We start from the raw sequence: 13,273 nt of genomic DNA, 5'->3' as shown, positions 1-13,273 counted from the left end.
TTCGAAGATCTTTTCCAGTGTCTGCAGTATTTGATATTAACTATCTTTTCTCTTTTTGAAAGTTTCTTCCTTTGTTTTTCAGTTATAGCCTTTTAAACTTTTCACTGTTCTTGTTCGCATATCCTTTAATCCTTCTCTGCTTTTTCTTGAAACTTGGATTGCTTTTCCCAAACATCTTAATTTGTGCTGTTTAGTATGGGAGCCACTAGCTAAATGTGCCTGTTGAGCGCTTGAAATGTGGCCAGTTCAGACTGAGATATTGTGTAAATATAAAATACACACCTGATTTTCAAGATGTAAGATGAAAAAGAATATAAAATATCTCACTAAATTTTAGAATATTGATTACATGTTGATAATGTTTTGAGTATATTGGGTTAAGTAAAATATTGCTAAAATCACCTGTTTCTCTTTACTTTTGAACTCTTACTATATCATTTGTGGCCTATTATGTTTCTCTTAGACATTGTTGATCTATATTTTAACATTTCCTAAAGGCATCTTGGTCAGTTTTTCATCTATTAATATATACTTCTCTTCTGAATGATAGTACAACATTCTGAAACATTTTCTCCCCATCCCCACAGTTAGATACTGAGCTTCTTTAGAGCTAGAATAATTTTCCATAGTGCCTTTTATATATTAGGACATAGATATATAGATATGAGAAAATATGTATAAATATGCACGTGAATAAATGATTTGGGTAAAGTAGTACCATATACTTATGGTAGATGATGCCTACTGTGATGTTTTTGTTTAATCTGATGGTCAGTAGGAGAGGTTGGTGTGAAGGAGGGGAGAGATGTTATTCTGCTCTGAGATTTTAAAATCTGACATGTACTTCCCCCATGTGTGTCTTTAGCCACCCCAAGCCACTGATGGCTCTGAATTGTGCTGTTGTGATTTTACTGCCATCTGGTGTCAGGATTAGGAAACTGTAAGTCAGCGTTTCATCTTCCCTTTCCCTCCAGAGAAAACAGGCTGCCTTTCCTCTGAATGTGGCCTTGTTGTTCTCCATTTCCTGAGTGAGTTGTCAGGAGAAGCTCATTGACTTTCACTGTGGGAAACCTTTATCCTCCTGCTTGGAGCACTCTTCCCTTTCCTTCCCTGCTCACTCGCTCTCCTGTCCCTCATGTTCTTGTGGCCTCTCACTCTCCCATTCTTCTCAGACAGCCCATCCTTCTCAGTGTGGTAGTTTTCTAGCCTTGGATTCTAGGCCTTCTGCTTTTTATCCTTTGATTTCATCTATACCAGAGGCTTTAAATGCTGCCTATTTACAGACAAATTTATAATTATAACCAGAAACCTCTTCGGGTCTTGTCACCAGTATCTATAGTTGTTTATCAGCCTGTTAACACGAGCATCTGAAAGATAGCATGATTGAATCTAAATGTGGCTCTCCTACTCTGTACCTATTTCTCAGGTCTGCTTTCTCATTTCAGTAATCCACTGTGCCAGAATATGATATCATCTTGGCATCCACCGTCTCTCACACACAAAAGTCAAACATTTACCTTGTCCCACTGAGTCTACAAAACTGCTCTCTTGTGTATGTTGAATTTGTGATGCTTCCCCTGCTTCTACCGTATCTAAATCACCACTACCTCTTGCCTGGACTAAGAATGCTCCTAATTGGTCTCCCAGCACACACTATTGGCTGCACATTTCGTCTGTACATTTAGTATCAGCCTCTCCCACTAGGCTGAGAGTTCCATCATGGCAGGGGTATGTGGTTCACCTTTGGGTCCTCAGCCCCTGGTAGTTCCTAAAATCTGTGTAATACATATATAGCTACTTACTTCAGCTCTCAGTGATTTTGCTATGACTCCTATAGTTTTAGTGGCTTATTTCAGTATTAATATTTTGTCTGAGTTCATTTATTGTAATGAGTTTTAACTATTTTCTACTTTTGCACAGAGGAGCTTCATTGTATCTGTAAAGACAATATAGTTTGGGTATTAATAGTTAATGACAACAATCTGGTTATAGATTAAGGACTACCAGTCAGTATGCTGAAATTATTTTCTGAGCATTTGAAATTTCATGGCAATTGGCTCATCTTTTTATCATTCTTCTGTCTAGAGTGTAATGTTCTTTAATTTCAGTATGGAGGTATATTTGCTAAATCTTCAGTTAAAACCTGTTTGACTCCAAGTGTTTTTTTAAATAGAAACTTGTGTCTCAATAGTTTTATTAACTTTGATTTGCTTTGATGTTTTAATGATAGTTTTGCTTTATAAATCTTTATTACTTGGCCTTGCTTTCTGCTTTGAGTTGATGATATTGCTTAATAAGGCAATTTAACTTGTATAAGTAAAGGTGATACAAAAAGTTGGTATTTAGAGACAGGCAACACTCTGTTATAAATTCAGAGAGCAAGGATTTAATAAGTATCTACCATGGTTTCTCAACCTTGGCATTGTTAACACTTTGGATTGCATCATTTTTTATTCTGTATGTGTGGGAGCTGTTCTGGGCATCGTAGCATTTTGGTAGCATCTTGGTACCAGTTGCATTCCCTCCTCTCCAATTGTAACAACAAAAGTGTCTGTAAATGCTGCCAGCTTACCATGGGGCAGGGTAGTGGGGAATTGCACCAGTTGAAGTGTTGAATGCTATGCTTAGATGAGGATAATAGGCCAAGAACTGTCTCACTGGGGAAATCTTTGGCATTTTCTAGCAGTCTTTGATAGAGTAGTAGCTGTGTGGTGTGTTGTTAGTAGCAAACAGAAGTAGAAACTATATGACTATGTTTTTCACATATATAAATTTTTGTGCTTGCTTAAAATAAGTAACTTTTGCACATAACCACATGGTTAACCACACTAAAAAAATGCTGCATTCTAAATATGTTATTGATAAAGCTTCATTTTATTGACTGATTTCAGAAGGTAGGTGATTGTAGAAAAAGGGAACAAAAATTACAACATAAAGTGTATGACCAGATCTTTTGCTATTTGTTCTTATGTATAGAGAATACAAGATATAATTAACTTATTTATTTTTACTTCAAAGGGACATGAGAGACAGCTTTAGAAGAAAAAATTTCTACTCCTCCCATTATGTGAGAGACCGGTCACCTCATAAAAGAGACACTCCTATTTTCAGAGAATCACCTGTAGGCCGAAAGGATTCTCCGCACAGCAGATCTGGCTCCAGTGTCAGCAGTAGAAGTTACTCTCCAGAAAGAAGCAAAACTTATTCTTTCCATCAGCCTCAACATAGAAGTATGTATTTTTAAGAGTTCTCCTTTTTGTTTTTTTTGTAGCCTCCAGCAGTCAGAGTATACCGAGTCAGATAGCATTATATGTGTTATTAGATATATATATTATTTTTAACTCTTTATTTGAAAGTTTTCAAACTTACAGAAAAGTAGAATAGTATAATGAATGTCATAACACGGCTTGGAACCATTTCACGTTGCAGTCCGCGTGATCTTTCACGTCTTCAGTGAAGCATCGGTGTAGAGGAGGTGTGTTTGTAACCATGTTGGTGAGTCACACGCTCCTGTATGTTCTGCTAGTTCCTGGGTTGATCCAACCTCCTTTAACCTCTGTCACTAGGGGAAATCATTTATATTTTTCGTGAAAAATATTAGTGGTTCCCCTGAATATAAGGTATAGCCTTATAGAATTTAGAGCTAAAACCTACCTTTGATTCATTCTTTACCAACGTCCCAATTTTTTTTTTTTTTAACTTGAAGTACCCAGACATGCATGGCGTTCAGTGCATGCCACCCTGGCCCAGTTGCTCAGTATTGATTGGAATAAATAAATGAAGCAACTTTCCTAGGTAAAATGTTCCTGTTTTATCATTCTAGACTTGACCACCTGCAGTTGTGCTCATTCACAAAACAGTTCCTCATGCCTTCTATATCCAGAGTGTTATGTTAGAACAGTGTCCCTGTCACCAAGGAGTTAGAATGTATATGTATTTTCCCACAACTAATAGCAAGTTTATCAGTATATAAATGTGACATGTGAAGTATAACTTTGATGTAAGACTTGATACTTTGCAAATGAGTTAACATGACATAAGCAGGTCTAAGTAAGAGATTCTCCCTCTGGGGATGGAAGAACATGCAATGGAGGAAATGACATTTGGACTCATCTTTTATTTCAGACTTGTACAACTAGAGAAGTATCTTCTAGGTAGAAGGAATTATAAGCCAACATACAGAAATCAGAAATTTATTCTTTCTTTTCCTTCCTTTTAACTTTTCTTTTCAAATAATAAGATTTTTAGTTTAACAATCTTTGCTTAAGATCATTAGATTATCTCCATTGTAGCTGTTGCTGGATTCCTGTATTTAACAAACGTTTATCACTTGTCTGCTATTTCCAGAGCTAGGTAGAGTGGGGCTTCCAAAAAACATATTTTGGATATATGTGTATGAATGGCCTTGCGGAAGGTAAGAATCCCATTTGAAGGTTTTAAAACAACTATAGTGACTCAACACATGCCTGATTGCTTAAAATATTCTTGGACTAGTTCCAGGTAATTGAAAGTTTTACTGTGGAGTTCAGTGTTAAAAGTTTGGTAACTTCTCCTTTCCTTCATTTCCTTCCTCTCCCCTTACCCTTCAAGGAGATAAACAGCCTCTAAGTCTTAATGTATGCTCACACGCACAGATATAAGATACCTTCTAGGGATATATGTTTTTAGATGTGTATGACTTAAATCCAGATCTATTAGTAATTTGGTTAAGAGGAAGACAGTGTCTTTAGAAACAGATTTGAAGCCTTTTAAACAAAACTAGTAAAGTGGAAGCTGGAGATCCTTCCTTAGATCTTGCAGTGAAGCTGTTAAGCTATTTAAATTATTGGTGAATTAGCCTTGTTTTTTCCATTTTTCCTCTAAAACAGATTTCTAGGGCAGTATCTTCAATCTGCATTTGGTCTGGTAGGTAGTGGCCAAAACTCTGAAATCTTGAGATGCAATATGGAGCCACAATGTGATGCTCCAGTCTGTGTGTCTCTAATATGCTTTCCCCATCCTTACAGGTGTAATAGGTTTAATATCTTGCAATGATGGAAAGATGACAGAAAATTGGGAGACTAAAATCTGGTGTGAATTGAATGAAAGAGAGTGTACAACTTTGTTAATGCCTTCATGTTTATTTTCTTAAGTCATTTAACTTTGAAAGTGAAGTTCTTCAGTCAGGAAAAAAAGTTATTTCCCTGGGAAAGTTCTCTTTACAGATTGCTTTGGTTGATTCCTCAGCTGTTGGGGCTGAACTGTTACAATGTTTTTCTTTACTCCTTTTATTAAATAGTTTTCAGAAGAGTTACATGAGATAATCTTCCAAAAAGTTAACAAAGTCTTACTTTAAACAATAAGTGGAAAAAGTAATTGTTATTTTACATATTTGTGGTACTGGTTTTTGCTTTAAATATACATCTCCCAAATATTGGTTGTACCTTGCGTTTATTCAAAAAATTTAAAAAAGGGCTGAGAAATGTGGTCCTTCAATTATCAGTCACTTAAACTGGGCTAATTTACCAGTAGTGGGTTAATTTAGTTTTCCAATGGAAATTGAAATTTTGACAAAGGTTTTAAATGTTTCTGTAACAGGTAAAAATAACTTCTTATTCCGTATGCTCTCACTTTGTTAATTTTTTAACATATAATGTTTTGCTTTTTTTCATACTTTGTAGAGAAATTTTACTCATTTTAATGATCATTGATAGTTTGTCCATGGCAATCATTTTATAACTATTTATTCATAATTCTTCTGTTCATTTACTATATCTCTTATGTGCTTAATTATAAGTCACAATGATTGTTACTTTTTCATCTCAGTTGTTTATTTCCTGTTTTGTGCACACATGTCCATACATGTTAATTAAATTTTTCCTTAGTGTTTTGAGTTAAATCCTATGGAACTTTGTACTACCATAGGCTGATTATCTTCATAAATCAGACTGTCTGCATCTTGTGTTCATATTTAAGAATTTTCTGCCCATAACTTAAGTGGACTAACCTGATCATAGCTGTGACTATGATATATGATAATATTTTTTTTCCTTATTATCATTCATATTTACATGTTAACAGCATAGATTGTCCTGGTTACCCTCATTTCCTTTTCCCTTGTTATTATACTGTTATAGTTAAAATTGTTTTGTTATATATACCATTTATATTTTTACTTGAAGTTTATTTTTATTCTGAGTAATATAACCACACATTCCCTGTTTGTCAACTCTCTCTTAGTTATTTATTTCCTTTTTCTTTCCCCTCTCTCTGCTGAATCCCATTGTTTTCCTATCTTATACTCTTGCTACTTACCTTCTGTTTAGGATAATAGTGTTAATAATAACACCAGAGTCTCCCATATCGGTATGGGAGACTTTTTGTTAAAGTACTTCCCATGAAGTTTTCTACATCACAGGCCAGCCTTTCTGTTTTTATATAACTCATTAAAAAAAATTAAAACCTTTTCTTGTAACAGCTACTTAATACTAGTTATTTTTCTTAGAGCCATAAAGATATTTCTATTTATGTTGGAATCTTTTGCAAATTTGAAAAGTACCATCATAATCTCTTTGATTTTGTTTTTCCAGATTTAAATATATTTACTTCCTTCAGTGCTTCCTTTTATTTGACATGGTTTTCATACCTTTTACTTTCCTAATTTTCTTTCTATTCCTTTTAAGTTGTGATGCCAGAAGTGAACTTTTGTCAACCATATTGTGTTACCGGCCTTTATTGAAACTGTAGGCAACTGCAATCTAGGCCGTTTTCACATATATTATAATAATATGAAGAAAAAGAAAAACCCTGCAGCTTATACTTTTTTCAGGTACAGTTGTTTGTTTGTGGTTAATACATAAAAATAACCTAGGAATGCTGTTTTTCATTTAATTAACTTTGGCTTACAATTCTCTTCCATAAAGGTCTTAAAATCTCTTCAGTGACTCTATGTACAACAGCAGATAAAAGCAGTTTTGTTTTATCCATAAATGAAGTATACTTTATGTTTTGTATTAATCATTAGTGATTAATTTGAGTAGCATAATTCCTAATATAGAAAGCTCTAGGCACGTCCCTCTGTGGACCATGTATCTAAATGATTTGCTATTACTCAACCATTTGTGATCCCCCATATTTTTTTCTTTTCCACTTGAGAATCACAAAGCATTTCCTCTTTGGAAACAATAACATAAAGATTGCTTTGCTTTGTTGTGTAAAATCTGTTGTGATTTCTAGGGATGATCCTGTATGTACTTACAAACTTTTTGTTAATTTGTTCTAAACATTTGCTGCAGGTTAATGTCAAATTTACCAGTGATGCTCATATATATAAATCAAGCTTCCCTCATAGCTCAGTTGGTAAAGAATCCACCTGCAATGCAGGAGACCCCAGTTTGATTCCTGGGTCAGGAAGATCCCCTGGAGAAGGGATAGGCTACCCACTCCAGTATTTTTGGACTTCCCTTATGGCTCAGATGGTAAAGAATCCGCCTTTACCATCACACAGAATCAGGCTATGTGACACTTTGGGGCTTCCCTCATAGCTCAGTTGGTAAATCATCTGCCTGCAATGCAGGAGACCTAGGTTTGATTCCTAGGTCAGGAAGATCCCTTGGAGAAGGAAATGGCAACCCACTCCAGTATTCTTGCCTGTAAAATCCCATGGACAGAGGAGCCTAGTGGGCTACAGACTATGGGGTCGCAAGAGTCAAACACGAGTTAGCGACTAAACCACCACCACCATGTGCCATTTTGGTTGAATTTTTTAGGTGTCATTACTGTGGAAGATTTACAGGTTTATTGCTTTCATTGGTCTGTATCTGATTTTATATAGCTCCAACTTTGGGTCTAGTCTTTCCTTATTTTCTTGAAATCAGCAGCCATTATTAAGAATGGAAGATATTTTAAAGAAAGACAGTGTTAATCATTGTTTAATTTTGAAAGCACATCTTCCATGATAACTGAAAATGTACAGAAATTAAAAACACTATTTTGAGAAGAGTATCTTTGGAAATTAGACTCTATTATTAAACTTCAGTTTAACGCGAAAGAAGACACATCTTAAGACTTTTTGCTGTGAACGAATTTGGAAGTCTATGTGAATTTTTGGATAATAGCTGAAATTCCAATGAAATTTAGAGATTTAATTCTGCCTTTAGAAAGAAGGCTTTTCTGTGCAGGTGTAGAGTAATAATGGGAACGTGGAAGTAGGCTTTACATCAGATCATGTTTATTACACAGTAGGAACCTATTTTCTTATACGCTGAATATAATAGTGTTTCTTAGCTTGAAAGTTACTTTATTTGTGTTCAGTACTCATAAATATTTTGGCCACCTGATGTGAAGAGCTGGCTTATTGGAAAATATCCTGATGCTGGACATAATTGAAGGCAAACGGAGAAAGTAGCAGCAGAGGATGAGATGATTGGATAGTATCACTGATTCAGTGGACATGAATTTGAGTAAACTCAGAGATAGTGGAGGACAGAGGAGCCTGGCGTGCTGCAGTCCATAGGGTCACAAAAGTCGGACCCAACTTGGCAACTGAACATAACTCATAAAATCATTCAACAAGAATATATTTTACAAAAAAGATTTGCCAAGCCAGATAGATCTAGTCCTCGCCCTCTGAATTTATATCTAGAGAAGGAGACAGGTCATTCCATGGGAATAGACATTTTAGGTGATACCTGAAGAGTGGGCAGAAGTTGCTGGGAGGATGAAAGTAGAAAAGCATTATTGGTATGAGCTGTTTCACATGGAATTTAATCTTGGACTCTTTAACTGATCCAAGCTGTAAATGTGCTATTGAATTAGGTTCCACAGTATATTCTTTTTGTCTGAGAACCTGTGGTTTAATCACAAGAGAGCTTTGGCTGTGAGTTTTCTGGGTGAATCCTAGGAGGTCAGCTATAGCTTTCCTGGCACCTACCTGAATGATGGAGGTTCTGAAACAGTAGTCAAATAATGGCATTTTCATGTGTGTAGACATATATAGCATCCCTGTTTTAGGGCTTGTATGTTCTACCAGTAGCACACTTCCATACTTTTTGGAAATTCACTTCAATGTGTTCATAGTTAATATGTCTTAATTTTAACTGGTTGGATCTCTTACCTCCAAAAGTTGGTTATTTTGGGGAAGCAGTAGTGGTATAGAGCTTTTTCTACCCTTGTGGTTGTTTGGTTGTTTCTTCTGTAGCTTTTTGGTGTCTTTACCACAAGGATCATTTTTCTTGTGTCTCCTCCGTTTTTCTGTTTCATGGCCTTTTCTTGGCCATGCCACATGGCATGCAGGATCCTAACCAAGGATCACACCTTTGCCCCTTGTAGTGGAAGCACAGAGTCCTAATCACTGAACTGCCAGGGAATTCCTTGTTTCATAATTTCTTGAATAAACAAGTAGATCGCTGAGAAATCATGTTCTTCCTTAACCAAGAGCCCCAAATTTGCACATCTTCATCCATGATTCAGAAAAATGATTTCCTTAGCATCTTTGTAGTCATCACATCTTCATTTGTTCATATCTTAGTTTCTCTTTTAAAGCTTCAGGTATCAAAGGAGAGATGAATGTACTACCGGTGCTCTTGTTTATTTTTTATTGATAAGACTTTCAGAAGTATCTAATTTTACTCTTATATCAGGCACTGTACAAAGCATTTAATAATTTGCAAGATACAGCCCTAACTTTATTATCTCTCCAGCGATACTTAAAAAATTTTTTCCCTAGCAAAGTATTTTGTCCCTATATGGGTTATCAATAATTAATAGTGCTTGATTGGATGAGTCTGGTTAAGTTTATCATTGCTTTCATCAGAACACATGAGCAAGAAAGTATGTTTCTGAAAGATCATATGAGATTTACAGCTACTATATTCAAAGAGACAGTGAATATTGTTAAATTCTTACAGACTTTTAGGTGTTTGTTGGAACACTGAGCTGCTTCTTTGGCTTTTATTTCACCTGCATGGGAAGAACTTTATAGTCTGTGGAACCAGTATTTGAAATTCTTGTTCATTTTCTTCCTCACCATTTATTCTTTCACTCACTAATATATTAACTGGGATTTTGATTTCTGTATTGCCAACTTTAGAATTTTCTTTCCTAATTTCTTTCCTTCATCCTACTTTAGAACTTACTTTTTTTTTTTTTGCAAGTCACAGCAGACAGGAATGTTTTGAGTCCTATTGCCAACGTGGTCAAGTAGGAGTTAGTTTCTGCTTACTAAGATCACATGTAAGATGAATTTGAGGTAATGGCCAAGTACCTACAGAGTAGCATTCTTTCCATTAGAAATATAGAAGTATGAGTGAAAAGAGTTGAGAGACATTTGTCTTGTTTCCTTAGTATTGATTGGAGCCAAATAAGAAGAACAGAACAAAAAAGATTGAGGATAGGAGGAACATCCATATTTAAGGAGTAATAACCAACAAAGAAGAGAGAGAAAGGTAAGAAGATATAGGATGACAGACAGAAAAGTACAAAGGCATGAAAGCAAACGGCAAACTATTAAGAAATTGTAATAGGCTACCTGTTGAGAACAAGTCAGAACAGCTACTTGCAGGTAGTCATCGTATGACCAGGGAGCTGGTATGATGCACCATGAAGACTTTCTCAGGTGTCTTTTTTGATTTCTAGGGGTGATTCATCTTTCACTCTTGATTTTTTGGTGTCATTCTTTAATCCTTTATTTATTTACTTTATGGAGGAGATTAGATTAGATGCTTATACTGATGAGTAAGATGTGTGGTACCTGTCTCTAACTTTTGGTGTCTTATCATAGGGTCCTTTTTCGTGACTTTCTGGCCATGCTATCCTTGGTTAGCCTCATTTTCATTCCCCATTGTTGGACCGAATCTTAACAGTTTTTCTCCTATTTTGTTATTTATTTCTCTTATAGTGGTATTTGCTCAGGCAGCCCAACATGAAGACAGGGTAGGAAAGATGTTAGGGTTACCAGAAAGTGCTCAGAAGTTCCTGTTCTCGTTATCCCTACTTCTGGGTTCTTCTCTTGTTCCTCCTGGGCACAGAGGTGCTGGTGTTAATTCCTCCCTGCCCACCTTTCCCTAGAGTCCGTGCGTACTGGTGCCTGCTACAAACGGCAGAACGAAGGAAAGCCAGAAAGAGGTGAGTTTTGAGCTAGATTTTGATTTGGGATTGTGAAGGGTGGGGGGTTATAATTGATAGAGGTTATAGAAATGGGAAAGTGTATAAACTCTTCTGTTAGTCTACTGTGGGAACCAGAGTTGAACAACAGCAGACTCACATAGTGGGATTTGGGTAGATAAGTGGGTTTGTTGTATAGGCTAGCCCATTCCTGGTTAGAAGCAGCCACCTCAGGGGAGGTTGAGATCTGTAGAAGAGACATTGGCAGACAGAATCTAACAGCAGTAGGGTCAGGACATTTCTGTTTTTTGTTTCTGTGCTCTTTCTGCTGCCATCTGTATCATTCTTTTTCGTTTATCCTTTGCTTCTTGCCTGTCCTTCCCCTTCATGTAACTGGTGTATGTGAATATATGTTGATATTTGATCAACCACTGCCCTATCCTTCAGTGTTCCTTTGCTTCTGCACAGTGAGATTGGTTGAAATCTGCTTAAATTAGCCTTATGCAGCTAAAATGATGAGAGATCCTAAGACAACACTTTGACATCATACTTGGCATACTTGTAGTGCTGATGTTTTATTTGTAAAGGAAATGCTAAATAAGAGATTAACAGCTGCTTGTGAAAGTTTTTTTGTGTTTTTTTTTTTTTTTTGCTATGTTTAGCTGCTGTGTGCCAGAGTTGAGCCTGTAATTATGCCTTTGATTAACATAGTGTGCTGTACTGATTGGTCCAGTTCTTCATCTTTGAAGGAAATATTTATCAGAATACACTGAAGAGGTCATTGTGTCCTAAGGGTAGAAAAATAATTAATCTCTTCACCAATTTTTGAGCATCTACTGTTTCCTTAAAGGCAGGCCTTGGGTATTCAGAAAAAAAATAAGCTTCTCTAGGAGTTTTAGATGCAATGGGATAGACTGACATTGTCACATTATGATGTGGGATTTGCCATGTACAGTGGAAATTCAGTAGGGAATGACTGAATAAACCATATTCTTAGTCATTTGGGGATATAGTGATGATTGGTATCCTTTTACTTCTGATTTTTAAGGTCTATAAGAACTTTTAAACTTGCTTAGTATAAAAGTCTCTTAATGGTACCACAAGTTAAAAGATTCTAGAATTCTGTCTTTATAAAAAAGACTATTGGAGCTTCAGAGTTGGAGTACTGTACCTATAGCAGGGGAGTCTTCAACCTCAGCACTATTAACATTTGAAGCTGGATAATTCTTTATTGCGGAGGTCTGTTCTATTCATTTGTAGGATGTTTAGCAGCATCCCTAACCTCTATTTGTCATGTGCCAATGGCACTCACCCATTTGAGACGATCAAAAATATCTTCACACATATACACATGTTGTGGGTGGGGAGAGGTGTGGGGGTGTCTTGAGAAAGCCTTTTCAGGTCTTAAGGACATTGGAAAGAGATGTTATTTACTACTTCTCCAGGTAGTTGGAAGCCCTTGAGCCTCCAGGTCCTTACTTAGCTATTGAGACCACAGCAGGAAGAACTTAGAAGGCTTTTTGACTGAAGCTGGCCTTACTTCGGTTTGAAGGTCATTTGTCTCTGCTTTTGCTCTTGACTGCTTTCCTGGCCTTAACCCACTATCCAGCGTTGACCGATTTCTGTGCCACTCCAAACTTGGTGCTACTTTTTCTTCTCTCCATAGTTAAAGTTTCCTAGCCCTTGAAAGCAGAGGATTTATGTTACATTTGACATGTAGTCAATTTAATGAAATGTTTTTCTATTAGTAACAGCTCACTGTTATTTAAAAAATTACGTTTAGCTAAACCTTTTTTGTTGTTTTTTTTGTTGTTGTTGAACTGGCTGAAGTAATATTTAAATTTATTTTCTGGCTTAAATTTCCATAAAAGCAATAATATATACATAGAGCACTTTGGGAGTGTCTGAAGTGACTAAAGATACAGGCTAGTGACTTTATCTCATATGGATTTATTATCAATCATTTAATATATATTTGAGCACTTATATCAGGTACTGGATTAGTACTGTATTGCTACTGCTAAGTCACCTCAGTCGTGTCTGTGCGACCCCACAGACGGCAGCCCACCAGGCTCCCCCGTCCCTGGGATTCTCCAGGCAAGAACACTGGAGTGGGTTGCCATTTCCTTCTCCAGTGCATGAAAGTGAAAAGTAAAAGTGAAGTCGCTCAGTCGTGTCTGACTCCTAGCGA

The 13,273-nt window shown here is 36.3% G+C and overlaps 1 protein-coding gene across 4 annotated transcripts in view; it reads left to right on the top strand.

Annotated features, from left to right (window-relative positions):
* The window catches only part of PPHLN1 (periphilin 1), a 170,856-nt gene that overhangs the window by 68,781 nt on the left and 88,802 nt on the right, over nt 1-13,273 (top strand). For 2 of the 4 annotated variants that reach the window (XM_068969744.1, XM_068969742.1), the window contains 2 exons: nt 3,019-3,230; nt 11,047-11,103. In XM_068969744.1, coding sequence (XP_068825845.1) covers nt 3,019-3,230; nt 11,047-11,103 — 269 coding nt within the window. The remainder of the gene's footprint in view (nt 1-3,018; nt 3,231-11,046; nt 11,104-13,273) is intronic. The other 2 variants (XM_068969745.1, XM_068969743.1) reach the window with 1 other exon arrangement.

The sequence above is a fragment of the Capricornis sumatraensis genome, chromosome 4, assembly GCF_032405125.1.
Source record: "Capricornis sumatraensis isolate serow.1 chromosome 4, serow.2, whole genome shotgun sequence".
Classification (NCBI taxonomy): Eukaryota; Metazoa; Chordata; class Mammalia; order Artiodactyla; family Bovidae; genus Capricornis; species Capricornis sumatraensis.
Note: the sequence above shows the minus strand (reverse complement) of the source record. Positions and strands in the feature narration are given on the sequence as shown.